Source organism: Hippoglossus stenolepis, chromosome 18 (genome assembly GCF_022539355.2).
Source record: "Hippoglossus stenolepis isolate QCI-W04-F060 chromosome 18, HSTE1.2, whole genome shotgun sequence".
NCBI classification, from domain to species: Eukaryota; Metazoa; Chordata; class Actinopteri; order Pleuronectiformes; family Pleuronectidae; genus Hippoglossus; species Hippoglossus stenolepis.
This window is the reverse complement of record NC_061500.1, coordinates 14,208,294-14,235,662: the sequence shown is the minus strand read 5'-3', so window position 1 is coordinate 14,235,662 and position 27,369 is coordinate 14,208,294. Positions and strand designations below refer to the sequence as shown.

General features: G+C 41.0%; 2 protein-coding genes and 4 non-coding genes across 7 annotated transcripts; 5 read left to right on the top strand and 1 right to left on the bottom strand.

The window, feature by feature from the left end:
• Positions 1-1,121: 1,121 nt before the first annotated feature.
• Positions 1,122-22,157, bottom strand: usp20 (ubiquitin specific peptidase 20). 2 transcript variants are annotated; one of them, XM_035184825.2, is made up of 24 exons: positions 21,619-22,157; positions 21,275-21,328; positions 20,593-20,655; positions 20,362-20,502; positions 20,124-20,226; positions 19,834-19,903; positions 19,632-19,745; positions 19,406-19,505; positions 17,631-18,138; positions 17,382-17,531; positions 16,623-16,735; positions 16,200-16,372; positions 13,633-13,727; positions 13,509-13,542; positions 13,372-13,417; positions 13,077-13,257; positions 12,824-12,950; positions 11,681-11,850; positions 9,024-9,105; positions 7,382-7,490; positions 7,184-7,286; positions 7,033-7,101; positions 6,767-6,937; positions 1,122-6,384 (listed from the first exon to the last, which is right to left on the bottom strand). In XM_035184825.2, the coding sequence occupies exons 1-23, from the start codon at positions 21,694-21,696 to the stop codon at positions 6,780-6,782; spliced, it is 2,841 nt and encodes a 946-aa protein (XP_035040716.1). In that variant the 5' UTR covers positions 21,697-22,157; the 3' UTR covers positions 1,122-6,384; positions 6,767-6,779. The 2 variants fall into 2 exon arrangements, with proteins under 2 accessions (XP_035040716.1, XP_035040717.1); XM_035184826.2 differs by having other exon boundaries at positions 19,427-19,505.
• rpl7a (ribosomal protein L7a) lies at positions 21,950-27,369 on the top strand. Its single transcript, XM_047344548.1, has 8 exons — positions 21,950-22,201; positions 25,233-25,380; positions 25,561-25,710; positions 25,948-26,088; positions 26,270-26,349; positions 26,594-26,724; positions 27,073-27,142; positions 27,232-27,369. The coding sequence occupies exons 1-8, from the start codon at positions 21,950-21,952 to the stop codon at positions 27,334-27,336; spliced, it is 1,077 nt and encodes a 358-aa protein (XP_047200504.1). The 3' UTR covers positions 27,337-27,369.
• Positions 25,423-25,491, top strand: LOC118098231. The gene has a single exon (XR_004694139.1). It is a non-coding gene; the product is annotated as a small nucleolar RNA SNORD24 (small nucleolar RNA).
• Positions 25,787-25,853, top strand: LOC118098230. The gene has a single exon (XR_004694138.1). It is a non-coding gene; the product is annotated as a small nucleolar RNA SNORD24 (small nucleolar RNA).
• On the top strand, positions 26,132-26,200 carry LOC118098229. Its single transcript, XR_004694137.1, has one exon. It is a non-coding gene; the product is annotated as a small nucleolar RNA SNORD36 (small nucleolar RNA).
• Positions 26,423-26,499, top strand: LOC118098223. The gene has a single exon (XR_004694131.1). It is a non-coding gene; the product is annotated as a small nucleolar RNA SNORD36 (small nucleolar RNA).

Genomic DNA, 27,369 nt, shown 5'->3' with positions numbered 1-27,369 from the left:
TCTCTGTCAGTCGAGATGATGCTTAAATCCGAATTAACTCTATTAGATCTAAATAAATGGTCCAGAATTTGTGTTGTTGTATTGTACTGTATATAGAATGGTACAGCCCATTCCTCTACCAAGGCCCAACAGTCCCCTAAATAGGGCTGGAAGTTTTTTCATCAAGAACCATGAATTACGGTTGAAAAATGGCCTATCTTGCTATGTTAATGAATGTGATAAAAAAAAAAAAAAATTACCTGGATCCCTGCCCCCTGATATGGATCAGTACCAAAATTGCATGGATTCTTCCATGACCTATATCGGATCCTTCCACCAAGTTTCGTGGAAATCGGTTACGTTGTTTTTATGTAATCTTGGTTACAAACATACAAACTAGCAAACAAATGGAGAGTGATGAAAATATAACACAAGGTTATAAATTAAGGGGCAAAAATTCATTCAGGGCAGAATATTCAGATTTTTAGCCCTTGTATGGATTGATTTACCCTCTTGGGGCCACCGGGCAAATATAAACTACTGAGCAGCATAAGGATCTTACATTTCAGTAAATGTTGTACATTATTGGTGAATATTCCCAAACTGCAGCAAATCAAATTACTACAGTTGATAAATTAGATTTAAACAACAATGATCCTGGGGCTTTTGGGGCCCATGGGAATAAGGCCCTAGCACATCTCCTTAGCCTGGGTGGAGCTCCAAAGAGAGCTTGATTGGCATGACAGATATATACCCAATATTTAAAAAAGATTAGTAGTCTCTTCTAGTTTCCTGCAGGGTTAGATGAGAAGATCAGTACTTCTTTCACATGTAGTAGTAAATGTGGAACTAAAGTTGGTTAGCTTAGCATAAATGCTGTAAACAAAGGGAAACAGCTAGGCCGATTGCAGTTTTCCTGTTTACACTCGCTGTGCTCGGTTAACTGGCTCCTGGCTCCAGCTTCAGATTTATCAAACATGATACCGGCATTGAGTATCTTATCTGATTCTTTGTGCGACAGCGAATAAACATCTAAAGACGACAGGAGTGCCCCTAAAAAAAAAAGATTTTCTTTTTTCCTCCATTTTCACTTCCTGTAACTAGTTCTTTTAAAACATAGTTCAGAAAAAATAACTTCCAAGTCAAAGATCAGGCAATTTTAATCATTTAACCAGTCATGATTAATTACATCAGTTACACAGACATTAAGACATCCCATTGAATTGAGGTCAACCACTTAAATCCCATGTTGTTTCAAAGCATCACCGATATCATGACCACAACTACCACACACACTGTGAGGATGAAAACATGAGCCAGTGAAACCCTGTTGTGCTGTGTGCAGGCCTGATTCCACTCTGTCCAACCACAGAAATTCCTGTACCTTCCAGCGAAATGGAAATCCCACACGCATAGCTACGTGTCGTAACACAAGTAAACACACTCACAGGTGGGGAAAAGTAATTACCACTCGACACTTCGTAACACTGCAACATAATAAGCTGCGTTGCCCCGGGTTTTACTGTCAGCTCTGTTGATAGCTGTCCAGTATCTCTGATGACAGGGCGAAGATTGCACAAAGATTAGTATTTTCTTTTTCATTGCACATAGTCTCACAGAAGGTATCTCCCCGTCGCACACATATACCCACAGTATTAATATTATCATTGTAGATATAGTTTGGACATGTGGGGAAAGAAAAAAGATAAAACTTAAGACAAATAAATATTTTCTGTTATGAAAATTAATGAATTGTTCTTCGGACACATTGACAAACACAACATGGACAGATGTTTGACATGTCACAGCTGGACATTTTAAGGAGAAATGAACAATATTAATCAAGCGGCTTTCCAATCATCTCTTCAAGTATTTTGGTCCTCGGTAATTCAGACTGTCTGAGGCTCAACCACAGACTTGTGGTTGTTCTGTGACATCTGTGTATTCAAAGTTTTTCACCTGAGATGTCTGGGAGAGGATCCGAACGTTCGCTCTGCCGGCCAGATTAACGCTAGCTGGGCTGCAACACAGCCGTCAGCTTTAAACTCAAAGCGGGTCTAATCAATGTTTTTATAATAGTTGAAAAGAAGGTATAATCTGAAAGGGGTCGCTTCGAGGGATGAACACAATTGTCACCTGAATATAAATTTACCCGCAGCTTCAATGAGCTTCATTCTCATCACTCTCATAGCATTATATTTCTCTTACGGAGTTGGTGGAGACCAAAAACAGAGCTAAAAGAGCGGTAATGTCGGACCCAAATTTGCCATTTGGCCACGACTCCAAATGGTAATGTTGCTCTGTAACAGCTGGATGTATAACTTGAATGGTGATATATGTCAGTGTTGTTTAATACAGTAAAAAAAAACCTGCTGCCTTCCGTCTAGGCGTTCTGGTTTTAGAGCCCAGCTGAACCATTTTAATTCAGCTGACAGTCTAATTTAGTATTTGGATTGTTACTGGTGTTCGTCACACCTGTGCTTTTTCTGCTATGACAAGTCAAAATATCTGCAGTGGAAAATTAAAGCACCTCAAGTATTTTGGTTCACACCTGCTTGGATATATTGCCACAGGGATGTTCTTTTAAGTAGCTTCTGGTAATGATCCTTATCTGGTTTATACTGAAGATATCGTAAAACCAGATGATTCACAAGTCCTGAAGCCAACTCCTGCTAACTGATTTCTTAAAATTACGAGTTTGGAAACATGACATCTTTCCGAATAATTACGAGATAGTTTAGTCACAGCTTGACTTACTAACCCACATTATGAGACACTTTGAAATTTCTTTTGCGAATGCAATGCACTTCTGTACTTTCTTGAGTGAAGGTGAATGAAGATTTACTGAGGCCATAAACACAAATATAAGGTTATAAATTAAGGGACAAAAATGTATTCAGGAGAGAATATTTAGATTTTCAGCCCTAGTATGGATTGATTTACCCTCCTGGGGCCACGGGGCAAATATAATCCACTGAGCAACAAATGGATCTTACATGTCAAAAAATATTGTGCTTTATTGGTGAATATTCCCAAACAAAATTGCAGAAAATCAAATTACTACAGGTGATAAATTACATTTAAACAACATAGATCGTGGGGCTTTTAAGGCCCATGGGAATAAGGTATTTTTTGTCCAGTTTGTGACAAAGTTTTGGTCCCTAGCATAGGTGGGGCTCCAAAGAGAGCTTATTGGCAATGGCAGATATATACCCAATATTTTAAAAAGATTAGTAGTCTCTTCTATAGTTTCCTGCAGGGTTAGATGAGAAGATCAGTACTTCTTTCACATGTATAGTAATTGTGGAACTGAAGTTGGTTAGCTTAGCATAAATGCTGTAAACAAAGGGAAACATCTAGCACGACTCTTTCAAATAGTTTCAACACTTTGGTTTTTATACAGATAGAAACAATAATAGGTCTCTCAGTTTTGGACAGAACCAGGTTTGCAGTTTTCCTGTTTACACTCGCTGTGCTCGGTTAACTGGCTCCTGGCTCCAGCTTCAGATTTACCAAACATGATACCGGCATTGAGTATCTTATCTGATTCTTTGTGCGACAGCGAATAAACATCCAAAGATGACAGGAGTGCCCCCCCCAAAATTACAAGAAAAGATTCCAAAATTACAAGAAACTGGTCTCGTAATTAAGAGAAATGGGTCAGAATTTAATTAATAGTTATGTTTTTTGATGAAAACAAGATTAAATAGCAATTTGCTTCCTTATGTTTTACACTGGATGTACACACAGCTACCATTGAATTTCTCTGATACTGAAGACATCGTAAAACCAGATGATTCACAATGAAGCCAACTCCTGTCCCACTGATTTATTAAAATTACGAGTTTGGAAATGTATGACATCTTTCCTAATAATTACGAGATAGTTTAGTCATAACTTGACTCGCTAACCCACAATTATGAGAAACTTTTTAATTTCTTTTGTGAATGCAATGCACTTCTGTACTTTCTTGTGTGAAGGTGGATGAAGATTTACTGAGGCCTCCGAACACAAACAGATGTTTTCACTTTATGTGGCTGACCCACGCTCAGGCTGAAGCTGAGCAGAGCTATGCAGGGAATTCATGAGGTCACCAAGACCTGTGCAGGTGCATTGTGGGTGTGGAAGGGCTTGAAGGCACTGTGTTCCAAGGCAGAGTGACTGTACTGCAGATCATCAGTTTTGACTTGATCATATTCTTTCAAATTCAAGTTATAATTTTCATGTCTATATTTCAGATTTAATTCTTCTAATTCTGCAACAAAATCAGTAGATAAAAAGTGAAATGTATTGACCACTGTGTCACGTGAATACTGCATGGCAGCTAAAGTACTGTTCTGTACAATGTGCGTTCTCATATTTAGTTATATCGTATTGAAAACTGTAGGTTTTTACCCATTTTCACTTGTGTATATTAAATAGTCTTGTGTTAGTTTCGACTGGTAATATGTGAATAGCAGCATTTGTCCAAGTGGATCTCTGACTTCTAGAGGTTTTGTTTTAGTTTTTAGCTTTCAAAATTGGTGCTTATTCATAAGTACATATGGAACATGGAAAGGCAAAGTTTTATCTGACTACATGATTGATGGATTTTATTTTCCACGGGTCACAAGGCAAGCATGTGATTTATCTACAGTGAGACAGTGGAGGACGAGGTTTATTTAACTTGACTTGGACTGACTCAGAATTTCTCCTAAAGATTTTACTCCAGTTCGAATGTAATCTCGCACTGATTAGACAATCTACCCAATGTGTTTTTCTTGATATTTCAGAGTAAAACATAGTTGCTGCCAGTAACTGTTGGCAGAGGTTAGAACTGTCGCAAATTATGTAAAAATGTACAACACACCTGTGTCTGATGGGTTTGTGATTAAATTATATACATAACATAAGAAACAAACAAGGTATAAGATTTTCTCGAAACTGAGCTCTGTGATTTGGGGATCCTCGTGTTTCTTCACTTGCTCTTTGGATGGACGTGTCTTTACAACAGAATCTTGAATAAGGAAACCATGGAGTGTTACACAGTGAAAACAGGTGTATTTTTACATGGAATACTCAGCAATGAGAAATTGGAGACGCATAAATATTTTACGAAGCAAATGCCTTCTAGTAAACAACCCCCTTCCACAGGAAACAGCTTCATTCGTCTGATGAACTGAAAACAATATATTTTCAACAATAAATAAATATATTTGACAAAAACAAAATAGTACCATAAATGACCTCACCGCTTTTACAGGTATGAGTTTGTGCATGTTGTGCTAATTATTTTGTGAGATTATTTCTCTCATCTCATCTCTTAATACTGCCCCCTCTTGGTTTAAATGGACACTGCATTCCTGGTCAATTTGGATTTATATCCTCTAATAATGTTATTCACGCCGCAATAAATCCTACAACCTCCCTGTGTCAACTCCCTATCAGAGAAGCCTGTTATAGACATTCTCTTAATGCTCCTTCGTTATTGCACCAGATACATCATTTTCTTTCTGCAATCTCTCTGTCTTAAATCAGTCTTTTAATAAATTTGGTATTTCTCTACTCGAAAACGATATCTACATGTTGCTAAGTTTGATTTCTGTATAGTACTGATATAAACTGAATAGAAATAGTCAATATTTCCATACTTTTGAACACTTAAATTTGTCATTGTCCCGCCAAACAACTGGTGTCAGTGAAATATCCTTACTGGTCCAAAAAGAGGAGTTCTCAGTTGCATGTATTTTGAAGCTGTTCAATTATAAATGACCCTAAATGTGTGTTTTTAGACTCCATACATGCAAACAAACCCACTGTGGTATTTTACCTTTAAGAGTCCATTAATCTGGTCATTTCACTGGCTGAAACAAACAGAAGTCTTTCATTCCTGAGGGCTCAGTGTTTGTCTACTTAAGGTTGGAGGTGCAAGAGTATGATTTATGCAATATCTCTCACGTTCCTATGCAACTAGTAAACAGGCAAACAACATAAAGCTTGTTAACGTCTACTGGTTGTTGTTGCTTCCGACGACTAGAGGAGAAGTCATGAAAACCAAACATCACGCTGCAGTTCTGTCCTCCTCGTCGTTCTGGCTCACGATGCCAGCGGCTGTCGGCCCACCACCGCCAGCTGAGCAGTATATGACACCTAGAGTCGCTATACAGCAGCCACTGAAACACCATAGCTACCACACACAGCCAGGGATGCTGATACGATTATTACTACACCTTTTTAACATCGAGGATCAGAGTTGTCCAATAAATAAACTATGTGATAGTTAAGTGCCTTCATCACCTCCCTGCGACACAGACTCGGCGTAATATGTTGCTACATTTACAAAGTGCTCACAGCAAGGCTTCTTCACCAAGGTGCAAATTCCTCAGCGTCTTGTGAGGGCAGGAGTGAAACGTGGAATCAGAAGACCTGGGGATAAGTAAAAGTTGAGAAACAGGTTGAGAACAAAGCAGACCTTTCATGTGCCCTCAGCTCGCACAGTCAAGATTGAATTTACAGCTGTTTATTAACTGGATATTCCTCCTCTATTATTCTTGGCCAGATCGTGTAGATATCGCGCTCTCTGCAGGCCAGAGAGGAATTTCTGAGCTCATGCAGCTGACTTTAGCAAAGTGGGTGGAAATGATGCAGGTTCCAGGACGGGCTACAAGCTCCAGGACCACCGCTTCCAGTAAAATGTTACACATTACCCAAAGTACATTAAAACATGTGATTGTGTGCAGGTCTGTGTGTATGCAGGGGGGGTTAAAGCACTGACTGCAGTGTTGCCCATTTAAGAAAAGGTTCCAACCTCTCTTTATATCTCAAAGTGCTCTGGTCTCTGCCTCGATTTTCCTCTCGCCGTGGAGGCTGTCGGGGTCGGCAGGGGCCACCGTCTGTCTCACCGCGATCTCAGGGCCGCCGCCATAAATACCCAACAAGTACTGCCACGTCTCCTCTGAGATCTGACCATAGTCTGCACCTGAGGAGAGAAAAACATGTTAAAAACATTTAAAGAACCACCTGTTTTTCTACGTTTCCACCTTTACAGCCTCCGCGACCGATGCTGATGTTTACCTTGCTTTAGTTGTATGTGTCCGCTCTTCATGACGCCGATTTTACTGTTGTCGATGGGACCAGGCGCCTCTGAAACCAAAAAAAATCATGTCAAATGTGTTGTACCAACAAAAGATAAACAACCTAAATGTGTGTAGCTGCAGGATCATACCATTGTCTTTGCCCTTCACAAAGCCCTCCCACTCTCGAAACCACTGCATGCTGATACACAGGATCACTGACGGAGCCTCTTCGGCCTGGAACTCTTTGTTCAGCTGCAGGCAAACAGTGAAAACTGCTCATTCAACACCCAAAACAAAGTATACTGACATATTTGCGCATAGGTTAAAAAAAGAATACAAGCCGTCACCTTGATGAAGGTGTCGATTTCCATTTTTCTGCGTTTAGCCAGAGCTTCGATCTCCACCTGGCAGATGGCACACATGTACAGGTGGTTGACTGCAGGGCCGCCTCCAAAACTGCACACACACACACACAAACACACACACAAACATTTAGCAGAAAGGCTCGACAACAGACAGCTTGACTCAAATGAATAAAGCGTGAGAGTAAGCACCCAATGAAAATCAAACAACGCTCAACTGAAAATCTGGCCCTGTTCGAGCCTTTGTATTAACGTCAGTGCTGAGAGATTCGATCACAAGTCGACAGTGTTAAGTTCGTCTGTTCAGACCTGGTATTAAAATGCCTCCTGAATGTGTCTCCTGTGACCACTTGTAATGGGATCTCACTTCCTCGCTCTACGTGCACATAATCGCGTGTTTCATTGGTGTTTGCCAACAGCAAATGATTTAATCCAGTCTGAGTTTATCCGATGACAATGTGTGTGTGTGTGTGTGTGTGTCTGCACGAGGAAGAGATAGACAGAGGGTGAGAAAGAGAGCGAGCTGAGACGGGAGGGGCTGAATGAATCAATGGGCTGCAGATCTACAATGAAGAAAGATTTGACTACGGTTAGAAAATTGTGAGTCATTATTAGTTGGTCAGTGTTGTTATTGTGGCTACAGACAAATCGACGTATGGACACTGAGAATGTGTTTAAACCGTGGCAGGTCAGAGGGCGTCAGCTGAGTGGGCGGTACTTCATATGTGGCCCAGGAAACATTGGCCTTCACACAGCAAAAAGAATGTGGCCGCATGAAACCCAGACAACCTCAGAATATGGTCTGAGTGATCAGATCTCGGGACACATTCAGGTGTGTTCAGACCTGAACCTGGCACTGACAACTTGTAATCTGATCACTCAGGACGGATCTTAAAACCAGATCTGAACCCTGTAAAACCATTGTTTTCTCTTCATTTTGACGATTTCTAATCAATGTTTCGTCAGTAACTTTGTGGTAAAGATACATAAACTCAGTTTGCAGCGTGTTCTTTTAAAGACAAAGTTTTAAACATATTATAATACTGTTACATATGTCTGCAGCTGTGATAAAACGATTATCATATCAATCAGATTGAAATAGACCATCTATTCTTTTTGACATTTTGTACGCTCCAACTTGGTTGTTTTCCAGGTGACAAATCTTACTGGTCTTCACGACATATTGTAAAGAGTCAGATTTATAAGCTTCAATTTAAAAGTTTGGATTGATTTAAAGCCTCATTAACTGATATCTCATCTTTAAATTCCCAAAAGATATAAAAGTTTTTTCACACCAAGCATTTTGGAGTATTCAAGTATTTGACCACTGGGGAACTTGTGTCCAAGTGGGTAAAACCATTTCAAAACAACTTTAAAGCATTAAACAAATGCAATCAAGTCAAATATAAAATTATGAATCTCATATAAAACACACTAGTTTCAGGAAAAATAACATTTTAGAATAAGAGACGGGTAAATAACAGTTGCAGTTTAAACATTATTTAGCTGACAAATATATATAGTTTGGTTTTTAGTTTCACTTTATCGAAATGTATGTACAACTCTCAAACAAATTCCTTCGTGCATTTTGTTGTTCACTAAAATGGTAGCATGCTGCAAGATTTACCTGTTGTAAAGGTACTCCCACACATTCTGAGGAACTATCACAACCAGGTCGTCAATGTAGTTGTATTTATTAGGAGGGATCCCTGGACAGAGAAAAAATATGTTCAGAGTTAAAGGATGAATCTACGACCTTTTTCCTGGTCTGTAAATGGAGACCAGAGAGAACGCTCACGCCAACAGTGCATTTTTATTCCTCCAACACAAAATCCCCTCCCTCGTCCCGGCTGTCTTGTTAAACAGTGATGGTCTGTAACTTACAAAAGCAATAAAGCAATGATGGTTTTCTTTTCCAGTCAAGACATAAAAACAAGCCAATAATCGTGCGAATCCAATAGAAACAACCAGTGAGGTAGTTTGGTTTAGATTATTGAGGGAATAACACAGATGAGTGCTTTGTTTTTTCGGGTTGAGAACAAGAATTATCTGTCCTGGAAGCTGAAACGTCAAGAGAAGCCAGAAATTTCCCTTAAAAAATGTCCATCTGTGCACGATCTCTGGGACTGTGGGCGACTTACACTCCTTTTCCACTGGTCAACAAATCCACTAACACCATTTTTTAGTCCTAAATGGGAATGGACACAATCGGCATTCACTCCCAGGCCAAATGACTCTGCAGAGGACACAGGATTTATCTGCTCCGGCTGCGGCTCTGGCTTCCTGTGATGGAAACATGATACCTAGTTGAACGCGTTAACATCTTCTTCTCCTTCTTTATTTTGGCAGCCTAGATGTTGACGCTGCACCTTTTCCTGCACAATGTTATCATATGCATCGAACCTTCAGGCATTGGCGCGCGTAAAAAGGCTCTGTCTTGTTTTGGAATTGTTTTGAAAGCTTGCAATTTATCACCTGACAAAGAAATGAATTAAGTATTCAGTAACTGATACTGATCAGCAAGTCGACTTCACATGAATATTATGCTTGTCTCTAGCCAATAGGGTTAAATAACTGCATTTTTATTACAGTATTAGACTATGTATTAGACTTCCGTGAAGTTGGGGGACGAACTATAGACAGATTGGCCCTGAGATAAGCTGGCGACCTGTCCAGGGTGTACCCCGCCTCTAGGCCAATTTCAACTGGCTCCAGCTCCCCCTACCACTCTCAAAGGATGAGCTGTATTGATCAGCAGTCCGATCCCAGTCTTCCCCATCTGCATGCCAAAGTGTCCTTGGGCAAGATACTGAATGGAACTGAACTGTACTGCACTGTGAAGCGCTTTGAGTGGTCATCAAGACTAGAAAAGTGCTTTATAAATACAGAACATAGACCAATTATATAAATACAGACCATTCTGCATGTTTCCTTGTTTCCTGTTTAATTTTGAAAATCACATCTCGTCTCGTATCAGGTCAGGTCACTTCACTTCCTGATCCTCCTGATGACACGGACCTGCTCTGATGTGTCTCACTTGGGTCTCGTTGTCTCCTCCTCTTTTAGTCTCTGAGTTTCTCTGCAGTTCTGTCAGTTTGTCTTATGAGTTCAATGTTCCAGCACTTTGTTTAGTACATTTCCAACGAGTATGACCTCTGATCTTCCTCTGCTTTCTCTTGGACTGACTTTTGTAAACTGAACTTGAATTTGAGCCGGACTCTGCATCCTGAGTCCAGTGTGACCGACACTGCACGACGTTGGACAAGAAACCACACAAATCAGTTAGACTCTAAAATGAGTTGTGCGACTCAAAAATTGCGTCAAAGTCAGGCTCAAATCACACAGTTTATGCCTGGCTTTACTTATTCCAGAACACTGTTAACTCAACAGTTTGGGGTTGACATTGTTATCTGTCTTACTGGGACGTAAAGGAGAGACCCAGAATGCTTTGCTTTGAGTCGGATTTGAATGTCGGGGCTCACCCACCCCTCCATCGGCATAGTGTTGAGTAGATAATGAGTGAATTTTCATTTTTGGGTGAACTATCCCTTTAAGGCCCGTGAAATGCATAGAAAGACAAAAACTGAAATGAGCAACTAAGTCCTCAGGGTCCTCGGACTATTCTTTGCTCAGACCATAATAAAAAGGAAATATCTGCCAACATCTAAAGTCCAAAAACTGAGAACACGTCGGTCACAACTACAGCGCAGTTACAAACCCTTCAAAGATGTAAAAGCTTAATTTAAACTTTACTTAGTCAAAATAAAATGTGAATAGTAATTTGTGTGGGATATTAAACCAGTTTCCACTCCTACAGGAGACAGACTGCTGCAGGACCTGTTAGCTTAGCACACAGGCGGGAAGTGTGACGAGGCTGAAAGTAAATGCTTCCTTATGGCAAAGTGGAGGCTTGTTAAAACAAACAGCGTCTTGTTTTCTTTTCTGTGACCCAGAAAGTAGAACGAGTAATGTGACCTATTTCTTTTGCAACTGGGTAACCTGTCAAGTAACATAATTACTGTTATTGTGAGTAATTGATTTATCGTACTTGCTTTCTGGTCGTTTGTCATTTCTGTGTTCTCTAAGCCAAAAAAAACATGATTGTCAGTTGTTTTCTCAGACTTGACAAACATCCGCCGAACTGTTTTCACAGAGCTGAAGTTTATAAGTAAAAAGCAGTGGCGTTTAATAAACATGCACTGTAATCCTGTCTTATCAGTGTGTTAAGGCAGGATTAGGATGACAGAAAAGATCTTAAAGAAATAGACACAACATGCCGCTCACCCCCATGCTGACAGAGAAATGTGTGGTTGCTGATGGGGCCTGGTTCTGCGAAGGTGTTGAACTTGTTGAGCCATTCTCTGGAGATGTAAAACTGCAGCAGGCTGGGCTCCTTCATGTTGGCCAGAGCCACCACCTTCTGCCGCTCTCTCACCGACTCCTCGCTGCTCTTCCTGCACGTGTCGAGAGAAAAAAGTCAGTCAGAGTAGATTCAGGATAAACGTCTCATGGGCCCCATTCAGACCTGGTTTTAACATCCGTCCTGAGAGATCCGATCACAAGTGCTCTGTTCACACCAGCATTAAAATGCATCCTCGAAGGCTCCTTCAAACGCGGTCGACAAACGTGTCCTTCCCCGCATCGGAGGCTCCACCGGGTGGAACCTTACCGGCCCAACCTGCCCCATGATTCGTTGTGCTTCAGTGACTGTTTTTCAACATGGTAATGGCGGTAGTAAGTGAGGTGAAAAAGTCTAAAGAATGTATTTTCTAAATGTAAGTACTCAACCGAGCAGCTAACAGTTCACAGGTTGTAAAAACATTTTTTCAGCCTTTTTAATCAACCAAATAACTTTCTCATTCATAGCTCTGTTGCTAGGCAATGGCTGTAAGGGCGGGGCAAACTGGTAACGCAATAAGAAGACCAGACCAACTCATTTCGGTTCAGCCGACGCGGTCTACGCTGCCAATCAAGGCTGTAGCCGATGTGGACTGCGTAGACCAGGTCCTTCAAAGGATGCGTCCTCTGAATTGACACACAGATAGTGTGTGCATGTGTTGGCACAAAAAAGAGAGAGAGAGAGAAAGAGGTAGAGCGGATTAATGAATGCCGCTGCCATGAAGAAAGAAAAAGTATCAGCCATTATGGTGTATGTGTTGAACAGTGTTGCTATTGTGGCAGTGGCAACAAACAAATCAATATATGGACACTGAGAAGCTTAAAAATATGTTTAAACTGTAGCAGGTCAGAGGACGTCAGCTGAGTAGGCCGTCTTTTAAATATGGCCACATGTGTCCCAGACCGGATCGGATCTCAGGACGCATTGGGTGCGTTCAGACCTGGACTTAGTGCTGACTAGTTGTCATCAGATCACTCAGGAGAGATGTTATTACCAGGGCTCTAATCACAGGGTCTCCCAATGCTCACCTGTAGAACAGCACATAGGCCTCTGCATTCTGCACCACCGTCTCATGGACCTCTGTTACATACTGATCGTCGAACTCATACCACTGTCCATTAATCACATTCTGACAGTAAGCTATGTAGTGTCCACCTGCAGAAAACGGGCAAGAGAGGAGAAGTGTTAAGAAAGACCCCGCACAGATAAAACCAAACGGATTAAGATCAAGCATATGTTAAGCCTAGATGCTTTATCTGTGGTAAAGAAAGCTACGCGTACTTCCTGCCGTGCCGTGGTGACAAATGACTGACAGCAGATCGTAAGTGGTGACTTGAGATGGACTCTCTTTAGCCAGGAAGGGTTGCATGTCGAGGCCCTCCAATGGGAACGACACGTGGCTGTTTATCTTGAACGAATACATGACCTCGTGCCGGAAGCGTTTCAGGTGAATGCACAGGATCTACAAACGGAAACAAAAATAATGCAGGAACAAAAACAGTCAGGAACTCTTTGTGGGGCCGACTTCAAAACGAGAGAGAGATTTGATGAGATGAAGAAAAACTAAATATCCTACCTCTGGAAGTCGCAGCACTTTGCAATATTTGACACCGTTTCTCAACCTGTGGAAAACAGCAAACCATGTAAATGAATGTAAATGAAAAATACCCTTGTTGTTAAGGTCTCAACGTGGGTTTTACCACACACACTCACTTTTTACACCTCTCACAGCTGTACATGTTGTCCCCTGAGAAAATAACGAATGGTAATGTTAATTCTGACACTTTCCTCCAAATCATACATTATTGTAGAATAGCATGTTTACATTGATGTTTACCTTTGAGTTCATCTGCAGCAAAGAAGGCAGCGAGGCAGTCCTCTAGTGTCACCATGGGCCCCCAGAACCAAGTGGGGATACACGAGACTACAAACCTGTTCAAATACAAACACATGTAACGTATATAAATATACAGCCCCAGGACGTCCTCACTGTGTATCATGACAGCCATCATACTGACAATATGACCTTCTTATGGGTCAGCATTATGTAATAATTAATATGTCATGTTGCCTGGACCGATAAGGCTGATGGGATAACTAGGACCGAACCAGAGTGAAGTTGTGGGTTTGAAACCAAAACATCTAGCTCAAGGGCACAAAGAAACAGTCTAACAGGAGGTTATTTTTATTTTATTTTTCTTGTCTGCATTTGTTTGATTGTCAGCAGGATTACGAAAAAAATACTGAACAGATTTCCATGGAATCGTGTGGAGTGGTGGAGCATGACCTAAGGAAGAACACATTAGATTTTGGAGCAGATCCTGATCAGAAGGCAGATCCAGGAATCTTTCTTTCACTTTCTACTAACATTGTGTGAGATTGGGCATAAGTAACATTTTTGTTGATTCCTCAGAGAGTAATTCATGGATCTTGATGAAAAGGAGGCTGATATTTATTAGTGTGTGAGATTTGAGGCAGATCCAAATAAAAATACAGATCCAGTGAATATAAATGTGGTTTCATAAGGAGACTGTTGGGCCTTGGCAGAGGTGTACACTCTACTGAGTCCCATTCTAGTTCTCTATTAATTTCATTATTGATATAAAATGTGTGAGTAGAACAGCTTTACTATTATTATTATTATTATTATTGTTATTATTATTATTATGATCTTATTATTATTTATCATGTAATCTTGTTTTCTTATTTCAGATGTATAATAATAATAACATTTATTTCATTTAGTTATTTTCATTTATTATCAATCTGGGATGTTGGGACTGTGGGTGGGATGGTATGGGAGGGGATGTGGGGATATACAGTGGTTGTTGTAAAGCTTTTTTTCTTTCTCCCCCTTTGGAGAAGTATCTACTACAAGAGATCAGACTAAAGAGTATAAAGAAGAGCAGCACTAAAGTCCAGGACGGACATTAAACATCATGTTTATTAACTGCCCACATTACCCAGGAGCTGAGGAACTGCAGCACTGACACTGCTACTTCCACGGAGGCAATATGCAAACTACTTGTCATTTGCTCCTCATAATCTGGAGGCCCAGAATACTGCAGTGCCTCAGAAACCACTGAACTCACAGAGGGAAACACTGTTGTGATGAAGCTTTTCATATTTGATTCCTGGGAACTGCTGGAATATGATAAAATGTCTCATGCCAAAGCCAAAGCTTGTCTCTGCGTGCCTCCTGCTATCTATGACGATAAAAGAAGAAGACATTGTCCAGGTATGTGCAAACGAATAGATTTTTTCCGGAGATACCCATCATTAAAGGTATGGCACCTCCACCAGGGCTAACGCACTATCTCGACATTCCTGGATCCGCTCCAGCATTTTAACATTTCCAACATCTTTCTTGGGTGATGTCCCATCCCTGCACAACATTTCATGGAAATCAGTGCAGTTGTTTTTGCGTAATCCTGCAAAATAACAAAGAAACACTGAAGAAGACATAACCTGCTTGATTTTTACTCTACTATCAAAACCCTCTACAGTGTTTGAAAATGCAACATCACTCCTGTTGGGTCGTCTGATGACTCAGCACTCAAATCTTGTCTGGAAGCACTGGATCAATCACTTCAAAGCCCTGCTCCGTCTACTCAGAGCAATCAGTCCTGGCCCGAGTCTCAGACGTCCTGCAGGCTGGTAAAGAGCAGCAAGGTTGCCAATTTATTCTAAGGAAGGTGAAGGGACTACGCTCAGACAGCTCAAGTACAAGTATGCACCATGCTGCTTCAGCACACTTCAAAACTCAGGGTCCAGATCAAGTCCTGATCAGATTGAAGGGTGGTTTATAAAAAAAAACATATCTGACGTCATATCTAAGTGCTGCAAGCAAATCAAGGACAGATCTACAAGCCCTTGCATGCATCATCTGTGGAGCATCACACGTGGCAGCTCTTGTGCCTCTAAGTGTGTTCTCCACCACCTCACACAGTCTTATTAATACTAAGTCAAGATTCCACTTGTCAGAACCCTGCAGACAAAGTAGAAAGTATAAATCATACAGCGTCAGACTAATGCACAACATCACCATGTTAATTACCTTCACCAAGGAGGCTGCGTTTGAATCTATTTCTTTGTTATTGAGCTAGATTACGCAAAAACAACTGGACAATTACCACAAAACATGTTGGAAAGATCCAGTATGGGTCTGGAGAGAGTCCATTAAAGTTTGGTGCGGATCAAGGATTTTTTTTATTTTTATTTCTTTGACATTGCGTGATAGGGAGTGTTTTTTGATGTTTTCACCAAATTTCTCAGGTAATAATTAACTGGATCTGCAATGAACAAAACTGATATTTACAAATGTAAATAATGTGGTGCAATTTGTAAACAATTTCAATTTAAGGGGACATGCACGCCTGCATCGGCTAAACGTGCTCCACTGACCGTCGTATGGAGTCCATGATGTAGGTGATCCAGCCCTGCGAGCCATAGGTGTCGGGACACACCCCCGTCTTGACTGGAAGGTTTTGGTGGATGGACGAGTGGAGTTTGGCCAAATCCTCTTTACCAGGAATAGGTAAGGACAAGTCTTGGAAGGTTTCCACTGTGTTAGACACCTGTCACACATTCAGAGATGTGGTTTACACAGCATGTCCTAATAGAAACAATACATATATGTAAAAGAAACAATTAAATTAAATTTAACTCATTCTTTTTAATCACTAAAATCATGTACTAAGTACTGCATAATTACACATGGCATAGTTTTGTCCCCACCAGATACATAGCAGAAGTAATATACTGTGGTGTCTGACCAAAGATGGGAGTAGCTTCCCCTGGTGTTTAAACATGTGAAGCACAGCTCACCCTGTCACAGGTTAAACACTGGACCAGACTGAGGATAGAGCCATCGAAGATGTCGGAGATCACACTGCGATAGTGGGACTGTTTCTTCTTCCTGGCACTGAGCAGCAGCTGAGCTGGAAGACCCGTCACAGCAGGGAGGGGCGGACTTAGTAAGGTTGACATTATTTGACTGGGACCAGCTGACAAAGTGCTTAAAACAAAGGCAAGCAACAAAAAGACTGTGTATATTATTACTATGTGATAGGAAACTACTTATCTTCTGAATTCACCTTCAACTTATTATTCATAATAATTATTAACTTCTTATCTAAGCTCTAATCTTACTGGCAGTTTTAATCACTTTATAATGTTTATGTTATTTTCACTCTTGTATCATCTCAAACATTTTTACTCTTTCTTTTGTGCTCTAATGTTCTACAAATTGCTTTCTTCCAAATTGTTTGACCACAACGCTTCATTTTTAACTTGTAAAGCACCTTGTGTTGTGAAAGATGCCACATTATCATTATCATAGTTATACGGTCTGGTAATCATAAACTCTCGTGTGTAATTTGAAGACAATCCATCCGCAGAGTCCAAAACTGCGACGTTGAAGAGACAACGTGAAAGGTGGATCACATTTGGTGCCTTGACTCTCAAAAGTCTCTCACGGCTGCCAATATGTTTATCACAGCAACTCACATATGGCACTGTGTACATATATCCATGTGGATATTCAAAGCAGAGGTTTGTCTATCAAACCCCAGGACGTTTCCTCACCTTTTTTGAACGAGTACAGTGGTCCTGCAGAGCGGAGCGGGCTGGAGCGAGGTGGACTTGAGGGCAGTTTGGTGTGCAGCTCCTGAAGTGTCCGCACAGGACTGCAGGGAGTGGACTGTGGCTGGGCCATGGATGCTTCATTGTCTGGCTCTACAAAAGGTGTCACATGAATATAATGTATAATATCCTCAACTCAAATGTGAGAGCGGCTTTGTAAAGTTTAGTTTGTACATAATCGGATTCTTATACCTGAGGTGTTGCTGCTCTGGGCTTGCACTTGCGGCGTATTTAATGTCTGGTTGTTTTCTTGGTTTTGAACCTCAGCGTTTGGCGTTGGTGTTGGCGTCCCCTCTTCCTCCCCCGTCGCAGGAACCTCCTCCACAGCCGCTGTATCCACATCAGCGTCCTCGTCCATCTCTTGCGAGCCTCCACGGAGGGACGAGCCGGACACTCTTCGCTCCTTCAGCCTCTCCTTCTCCGAGATGACCCCGCCGGGACTGACGCCAGCCACCGGCAACCTGACCCCGTCGCACACATCCTGCACGAGCAGCTCACCGTCACCGTTGCCTCCTCCCTCCCCCCGGTCGCTGCTGGAGCCAGAGTCGCAAGACAGGAAGTCATCCTCCGACGGGGAGCGGTCGCCGTCTCTTCTGTCCTCCCCGTCGCCTTCTTCGCCACTCATGCTGCACTCCGTCAGAGGCTCCTTCAGCTCCTCGTGTAGCTGGTCCATCAGACAGCGCAGGAACTCTTGAGTGTCCTGCAGCAAGACAAGCACAGGACATTAAGTCAACAGGAGGATGTATAACATGGCTACATACACAGAGACAGGAGTTTAGCAGAGAATAGGAATAAGTTACAGATAAATGTCTGTAAACTTGATCTCATAACAGGAAGATTGAAATAGAAATATGCGAAAAATAATACTAAAGTAAACATTTTCAAGAGATACACTTTTAAGGGCTTAAATACTGTTAGTACACATTTTAGTTGGTCGTTTTAAAGCTCGACTCTGGGGCTTGTTTCATGCGCTTTAAGCACACTGGTTCAAACCATTGTGACAAAGGATTAAGCCAATATCAGTGATATATCATGGAAAGTACTTGTGGAAAGAACATGGGAACATTTTGACCTGTAATCCCGCAATAACATTGATAAAATTGTCAGTGCAAGAAGTCAGTGGATATCTTAAGACACCTTTTAATCTATATTTGTCCAAATACTGAGGTCATTCATTTTTTCCTATACTATTTATCTATAGAGGCCTCATTTACTATTAAAATATTTTTAATATACCAATGTAAATATCCATAATAGCACTATCCATAAGTAATTTATGCTATAAGAGGAAATATTCACACAGGGCTCCACACGGCTGATAAACATTTCTAGAACCACAAAAGGCTCAAACCCTCTAGAATTCCTGATAATACAGTACGCAGACCTTAGTGTGCATTTGTGCACTTAGGAATGATAACATTAAGTGTAGCTCTCTGATGAATTAACAATAAGAACATCCAAAGCAACAGCCTTGTTTTATCTTTACAATTACATCCCTGACTTGTTAATAACATAGAAAGTGAATGAACTAGTTACAGCTTGCACTGACTGCACTCTCTTTAATGGCTGCTATCATTTCTATGAATCACTCAGTGTTACTGTCCGAGTTTTCATTAAAGATTCAATTGTTTTTCCAACACTATCTGTAAGAGGCTTTGCATAGTGTTGTAATATCATTATTACGGAACAAATAGGACTTTGTCTATCCTTAATTCAACAGAGAGAAAAAAAAACATCAATAACTTTTTTTTCTGGTTCTTGAAATTAAAAAATTAAAAAAAACAATCGTAAAATTAAACCAAACAGATTCAGCCACCCCTTAAAACATGCAAACAAGTAAACAACTCAAGTCGAACCTTTTGGTGACAAGAACCAACATTTCAGTCATTTTAGGTTAAAAGGGTTCACAGTTTAAAAACAAAAGACGAGACAGTGTTAAGATGTTGAGTGTGACCAGGTGTAGTTACCTGCTGGGTGCTTGCCCCTACCTGCTGAGCGTAACCACGAAACATGGGGTTTACGAGTTTGATGCCATGAGACAGACTGGTGGGGACTACATAGCTGGGCCTGAGAGCGAAGCAGCCATGAGAGACGGTATATTACAGATCATTTCATGTGAATGGTTGATTGACAGATAATAGTCTCAGTGGATAGCTGTTGTTTCTGCCACTTTGAAAAGAACGTGACTGTTACCGTTTTTTATGCCAGAGCTCTGAGATGAGTTTCTGGTAGCTCTTACAGAGAGCAGGCTTCTTGTCGGTGCGGACCAGTCCACTGCAGTCCAGGAAGAACTGAGTGAGAGGAGGACTGGCGAGGGAACAGAAGGAAAACATGTATGAATAGAAACATAGAAAAGGAGACATACATCCGTGGTAATGAGAGGAAGTGACCTCACCAGTTGGACAGGGCCTGGAGAGCTGCATTCATGTAGCAAGAGTTTCCAATGTTTTTCATTCCTGTCAAGCCTACGAACAACAGCAATGGCAAAAGTGTTAAGCAGTTAGATGTTAACCCCAGATTCTAGGGGGGGGGACACCAAAGTATAAATATGACTTGTGATCTGGATTAAAAGATACCAATGTGGTGGCTATTCAAATGAATGTATCTATTACATATGGCAGCTATGACCTAAAGAAGTAGACTATTGTTTAGGGGGAAGAAATGCTGACAAGAGATTTGCTGTACCTCTAGGTTTCAGCTCATCCTCCTCTGACTCCGAACCTTCGTCTTCTGCCACAGCGATCGGAACGGCTTTCAGTGGGTGACCTACTGGCTGAGGAGCGGCTTCCTGGGAAAACGATTAAAAAGATACTATAATTATGAAGGTGAGTAAAAAAAAAAACAGGTAGTGTGAATATGAAATAGCGCCACTAGAGCAGGGACAGAAATCAAATGAGGTGATGTGACCTTGTGGGAGTCGTACCTGCTCCGTGGCTTTGCAGTGGTGGGGAGCAGCGGGGACTGGCACCAGGGCAGGCCTGTGCTCCAGAAACACCTCCCGCTCACAAACGTAACACCAGATTCTGAACGTGGTCAGGTTCACCGTCAGATTGTGCCGTTTAGCCTGAAGGAAACACGCACATACAGATCATACAGCCGAATCTTCTGGTGTTAGTACTTTGCCATATTGACCAGCGGCACAGGTGTTCTTTACCTGTGCGTGCAGGGTGCTGTGATCAGAGTAGGACTCTCCACAACCAACGTAAGGGCAATCATTCTGCAGAGGAAAAACATATTAGAATCAGAATGTCATGGCTTTTGAATTATTTCCTCTATCTGTCTATCTATATGAATTGGCATCTTTAAAAAAAAATAATAATAATAATAATAAAATCTACTTCCTTCATCGTTATTAATTATTAAGCATCCACCTGGCCCCCCTATCTGAAATGTTTTGGTAATGGTGCAGCAGAAGTTAACTCCGCCAAGGAGGTTATGTTTTCATCTGCATTTGTGGATCAGAGGGAAGATCCAGGACTTATTTCATTTTTTTATTTTACATTTGTTTTGTTTTGTTTTTCCTCAAAATTTTGTTGGATTTCTCAAAGAAACGATCTGTGAATCTTGATGGAAATATTCCGATATATTAAACGGGTTGGTGATGTCGGTGAGTGTGTACTTTTTGGTTCGGATCAAAATGAAAATCCAGATCTAGTGGATTTTAAATATTCTTATAGGAGGGTATTCTTTTCCAGCTGTTGTAGGTAACAAATAGGACGGGAAACCTGCAACTACCACCAATGAGTAGCTGAGACAATGTAAATGGTTTTGAGATGCGTGGATTCCAGATCTGTGAGTTTCTTGATATAATTCTTGGATGTGAGACTTGACGTTACCTGCAGACAGGCCCACAGGTTCGGGCCACCTGCTCCACACGACTGGCAGGTCCCCTGCAGCAATAGAAAGAGAACATGAGCAGATAAGAATAGAACATGTTATTAAAAGTGCACACACACACACACACACACACACAAACCAGGATGCTTAACGCTTTAGTTGCATAAACAAAAACATCTTAACGTACTCTCCATCTAACATGCTTGCTATTAATTTTGTGTGGCTGCTGTATCAGTCATATTGCAGCTTTACCTGGGGCCATGACACACACAGCTGATGACCTGCACTGTGGGTGTGTGACATTGTGCATTATTGTGTTTACTGTAAATGAATGAAAACCCACCTTGGATTTCTGGAGCAGGTCCTCTTTGGTTACCTCCCCTATGGAGTCCAGGTGGGGACAAATGTCTTGCTCAGCCATAGCTATTCACTCTCTGCTAATGTGACAGGGCAGTAATAACAATGCTGTAGTAACTCTAGGAGTCAAGGTGTTGTAGCTAATGCTAACCTCGTGATGTCAACACAAATGAACGAGACACCTCATGCCCTTCATCTCTAGCTCACAACATGAAGATGGCATACATCGTTCATCTTTCCCACGGCAGCAGCACAACACAGTACCCACACACAGACTGTGACAGCTCTGCAGAGGGAAAGGCCTCACGGTGTGTTCGATGTCAGCAGCCGCCGGGAGCGACCCGTGTTTACCGAAAACGAGCAGCGATCACCGCAAGCTCCTCATTCCGCCGCCACACGAGCAATGCCCGGCCGCGGATCGGATGCTAGCGAGGAACCGACGAGCTGAGCCGAGAGAGAACGCGACAGCTCCGGCCCAGCATCCCCAAACAACTCCCCCCTCCCATCCACAGCAGCACGGCACGGCACGGCACGACGCAAGGCTGGAAGAAGGAGGAGGAGAAACGAACGTCAGCGTCACAAATCCAGCCCACTACCAATAACAGAGCCAAGGGAGAAATCAATCTTAGTGATTATACATCTGTTTATAAAGTGCTACGTACAGATAGATAGATAGATAGATAGATAGATAGATAGATAGATAGATAGATAGATAGATAGATAGATAGATAGAAAGTTAGATAGATAGATAGATAGATAGAAAGTTAGTTAGATAGATAGATAGATAGATAGATAGATAGATAGATAGATAGATAGATAGATAGATAGATAGATAGATAGATAGATAGATAGATAGATTACAGTGTAATAATGGATGTCCTGATGGAAAGATGTTTACGGAAGTGACGCTTTATTGTGCATCGTTCAAATCGGTCCCTAGTGCTTTAAGTGTGGCGAACTATATTAAATGCAACAGACGTATAACAACAGTTACCATAAGTCTCTGTTACCATAAGAGACAGGATATATTTGCAGAAATATTTGATGACTATATTACAAATAAATTATTTATGTGTAACAAACACCAGAAAAACATTGAGCAAACGGAGATTACTTTTTAAAATTAAATATAAAAACCATTGGAAGTAAGACTCTGAGAAATTAATTGAACAATAGATGTTTAAAATAGATTAAAATACGAGTGTATAAAAGTGTATTACAATTAATTTACTGTGTAGATGATAACAGGACATTACAGTACATACAACGTATAACTATAAATGCAGTATGCCAAGAATTATTCAGACCCTCAGATCTTTAATTAAGTAAAAGTGCCGCATTGGAAAAATACTCCATTACAAGTTAAAGTCATCTGTTTACATTTTTCTTATTTTACTGAAGTAAAATTACAAACTTCTTGTTACTTTGAGTGATTATTATTATTATTTTGTACTCACGTGACATCATAAGACTGTTGATACAGATGTATTCATTTGTAAACCACATTTCACTGTTGTAGCTGTTGTATCTATTTCATGCAGTTTGATAGTTTACCTCCACGTCAGGAAAGTTGTGAGATGATTAATGAGCGAGAAAGGAAGAAACACCAAAGTTCTGATACACACATCTGTTTTCATTTAAGTGTTGGATATTTTACCTGTTTGGTCCTTGAACAGCTGATGTGTGACAGTCCAAAAAAAATGGGAACCATTTGTTTAACTAAATTATATATTTTATATTTAATTATGCATTTTTTGCATTGGTATTTGTAAGCATTTAATATATTGAAAAGTAACTACAAATGCCAAATAAATGTAGTGATGCAAAATTATGAAATAGACATTTAAAGTGCATCATTGTGTCTAAATACTTTAGTAAATATTCTTTCCATCGATGGCATTGTAATGTGCCCTAAATGCTATATTAATGTGAATCAGAATTGGGTTTTATTGCCAAGCAGGTTTACACATACAAGGAATTTGCTGTGGTGTATTTGTGCATGTATGAATATAAAAAATATACAAAATATAAAAATAGGAAACAAAATGAATTATAAAAAACACACTATAAGCACCAGGAGAGGGATTCTGCAACACGTTGTAAATAAACACATATGTAGTATGCTTTATAATGTTCTTTATATTTACAATATTGACAATTATTTTAAAAGGTGATGGCAATGTTTAACTTTTTAAAACGTTATTCAACATTGAATAGTACGGAAACATAGAAAGTTTAGGCATCACAACACAGGAAAATTACATAAAGACAATAAGTCGTTGTAACTGAATGATAATAATGTGATAACAACTATAAATCATCAAAATAAAATAAACCATTATAGATAACAATAATTTAAAAAAAACACGAATAATAAAACTAACTTAGGAAGGTGCTGAATTAAAAATCCCTTAATTTTATGACATAAATCGTGTGGGTTTATTTTGCAATGTAAAATCTTTTTTGTCCCATGAGTGTGACTCCAGTGGATCTGAGGACACGTGACCACGCTGCAAGCCTCGCGGTATTTAGCCTACCCAGAATGCCTAGGACTTCCTTTCTGCCTCAACCGACATGGTGGGTACACAGCTGCGCTTCTCAGACGCAACCTTTCTTTTTCTATCTGTCTTCATCCTCGCTCACATGTCTGTTCTCACACTGCGACATCTATCCATGGATTCTCTGAAGTCCGCTCGTTACTGTCATGTCGATATTTAGCGTGTGTGTTGTGGTATTTTTGGGTAAAAACTCGGATTGACTGACGCAAGTGGAGCCGGTACGAGAAGCGCAATGGCTGCTAGTGAGATGCTAATGCTAAGGTTTGTGAACACGCTGGATTCGATCTCTTTAGTTCTCGCTTTGATCATTTACGTTTCTCACTTGTCTTTAAACTGTAATGGTATTTACACGTGGTTGTATTGACCCAGAGGAAGTATTGGAGGACCTGTATCGACATCTTGTGTTTGTGTGTCCGGTTCAGTTACCGGGTGGTGTTGGTTGAGAGGGCCTGAGCGATGCTAATGCTTGTGGATATATTTCACCCGGCAGCCGTAGCTCGGATTACTCCACGTTCTAATGCTGTTCGGTATCTGCCTGCATATCACAGTAGATTTGTGTATACGTGTAATGTAAATTCAATGGTGGCAGCTTAGCTTGCTGCTGCATCTGATACTTCGTTTGTATGGCACGTATGCACCAGCAGTGTAGCTTAACTAGCACGGAGATTTTTTTTAAGCTACAATTGCTAATTCATTTAGCTGTATGTGCTACTAGATCAGGGTTTTTTAGTTATTGCTGCTACAGCACTAACAGGATTAAAATGCCGGGTTGGCTTTGGAAATAGTTTGAGCGAAGAGTAATCAAGGAGGAAGCTAACTTCCATGTTCAGTCTGGCCATGCTGGAAGTTGGTGCAAACAGAATCAATGTGAAATGCACGTTGACATCACAATGGCCACGAGTGTCGGGAAGCTGCCTTGCTTTAATAGACTTAAATAGATGCGTCCACAATGGTGTATATACATTTTAGCTGCAGATTTGGGTAGTAAGCATGGATTTTAAACGGAGGACTTCAACGTTTTTTAGACAATTATACTTAATTTTTCCTAATTCTATTTTCTTCTCTGCAGCCTAAGGGAAAGAAGGCAAAGGGGAAGAAGGTGGCACCCGCCCCTTCGGTGGCCAAGAAACACGAGGCCAAGAAAGTTGTCAACCCCCTGTTCGAGAAGAGGCCCAAGAACTATGGCATCGGTGAGTGGCCCCAAAGTTGCAAGAGCGTTTGGCTCGATATGGTGCAGATGATGACGACAATATTTGCTATCTTAACTACACTGTAGACAACCCACCAAGATCGCTGATGCACTTAAGATTTAAAAGTAACCTGCTTCGGTTGATGTCGGGTACTAAACAGTGTTTTGTCTGTCACCACAGGCCAGGATATTCAGCCCAAGCGTGATCTGACACGCTTTGTGAAATGGCCTCGCTACGTCCGACTTCAGAGGCAGCGCGCCATCCTCTACAAGCGTCTGAAGGTTCCTCCAGCAATCAACCAGTTCACCCAGGCTCTGGACCGTCAAACCGGTAAGGGTTTCCATCAAATGTTGCTCCTGTAAAATCCATATAGTATTTCACCACTACTCAAGTACTATTGTAGCTTTGCAAATGATGTAAAGAATATTTGCTATCTGATGTCGTGCTGACCATTCACCAAGATCGCTGATGCAGCTACTTGAATACTTTTAACCTTCTTTAGACTGAACTTCAAGGAACATTATGTGGTTTTATTTATTGAAACATTGGTTCTTTGTTTCTTCTCAGCCACACAGCTGTTCAAGCTGGCCCACAAGTACAGGCCAGAGACCAAGCAGGAGAAGAGGCAGAGGCTGCTGGCCCGCGCTGAGCAGAAGGCTGCTGGAAAGGGAGATACCCCCACCAAGAGGCCCCCTGTCGTCCGTGCAGGTGAGATATACAGAGGAGCAGCAGCCTATTGACCTTGATCTGAATGCAGTGATGACTAGAATTTCTTCACCTGAAACTCATGATGGTTTTGAGCTTTTTAACCCTGAGCATTGGCCAAAATGATAAATCTCAGTGTGATTGTCTGGCCAATTATATTTAAAACGAATTTCCCCCTTAACAGGTGTGAACACAGTCACCTCCCTGGTGGAGAGCAAGAAGGCCCAGCTGGTCATCATTGCCCACGATGTGGATCCAATTGAGGTAAGTTTGTTGTAACGTATTCAGGCAGCAGTGGAGCTAGTATTGGCTACATTTAAGTGTAGAAAGTGGTCGCTTGCAATGATGTCTGAATTTCTTCGACTGAATCCTCTTTGTTGATCAAAACTTACGAGCTTTTTAACCCTGAGCAATGACCACAAACAAAACATATTTTTGAGTAATATTTTGCTTAGACTTTTAAGTGATCTAAAATGTAACATTTTCTCTGGTTCCCCTGCTTCTGTAGCTCGTCGTCTTCCTCCCAGCTCTGTGCCGCAAGATGGGTGTCCCATACTGCATTATCAAGGGCAAGGCTAGACTGGGCAGACTGGTGCACAGAAAGACATGCACTTCAGTTGCCTTCACACAGACTAACCCGTGAGTAACCAAGTGATTTGTAAACTAAGCTGTGTAGAATTTTCCAGTTTCTTTGCTGATGACACAATTCAGACTGTAGATACTATTTGTTCACATGAAATGGTTTCTTTACTGTGTTTATAGGGCAGTTTCTGTAGTGCATCCTAAAAAATGCCAAACTCAGTTTTGACCCCCCTTTTGAGGCTGAATACAGTATTGTACTTTAGTAACCTCAGCCTTGATAATCTGAGCAAATAAGAGAATAGGAAAGGATGACAGTTTTGTGTAATAAATTTTTATCTGCATTGAATCATTACTTCCTTGCTGTGCTCTCAGCAAATAAGTGTTGACCTTTTTGTTCTTTCCTAGTGAGGATAAAGGTGCACTTGCCAAGCTTGTGGAAGCCATCAAGACCAACTACAATGACAGATACGAGGAGGTAAGAATAATTTATTCACTGAACTGTGAAAGCAATAATTCACATCAAACCAAATGGCACGAGTATAACGATGCAAACTTTTGTTCCAGATCCGTCGTCACTGGGGAGGCGGCATCATGGGCCCCAAGTCCACAGCCCGTATTGCTAAGCTGGAGAAGGCAAAGGCCAAGGAACTGGCCACCAAGCTTGGTTAAAATCTTTGGAATAAAAAAATATGTATGTCCTAA

What these genes read in the sequence shown, in the direction of transcription:
- rpl7a (XM_047344548.1), top strand. Translation starts at nt 21,950, where the DNA reads ATGTCAGCAGCCGCCGGGAGCGACCCGTGTTTACCGAAAACGAGCAGC. An exon ending in GGCTCTGGACCGTCAAACCG is followed by an intron (nt 25,711 to 25,947) that starts GTAAGGGTTTCC and finishes GTTTCTTCTCAG; the next exon opens with CCACACAGCTGTTCAAGCTG. An exon ending in GCCCCCTGTCGTCCGTGCAG is followed by an intron (nt 26,089 to 26,269) that starts GTGAGATATACA and finishes CCCCCTTAACAG; the next exon opens with GTGTGAACACAGTCACCTCC.
- usp20 (XM_035184825.2), bottom strand. Translation starts at nt 21,696, where the DNA reads ATGGCTGAGCAAGACATTTGTCCCCACCTGGACTCCATAGGGGAGGTA. An exon ending in ACCTGCTCCAGAAATCCAAG is followed by an intron (nt 21,329 to 21,618) that starts GTGGGTTTTCAT and finishes CTATTGCTGCAG; the next exon opens with GGGACCTGCCAGTCGTGTGG. An exon ending in AGCTGTGAGAGGTGTAAAAA is followed by an intron (nt 13,418 to 13,508) that starts GTGAGTGTGTGT and finishes TGTTTTCCACAG; the next exon opens with GTTGAGAAACGGTGTCAAAT.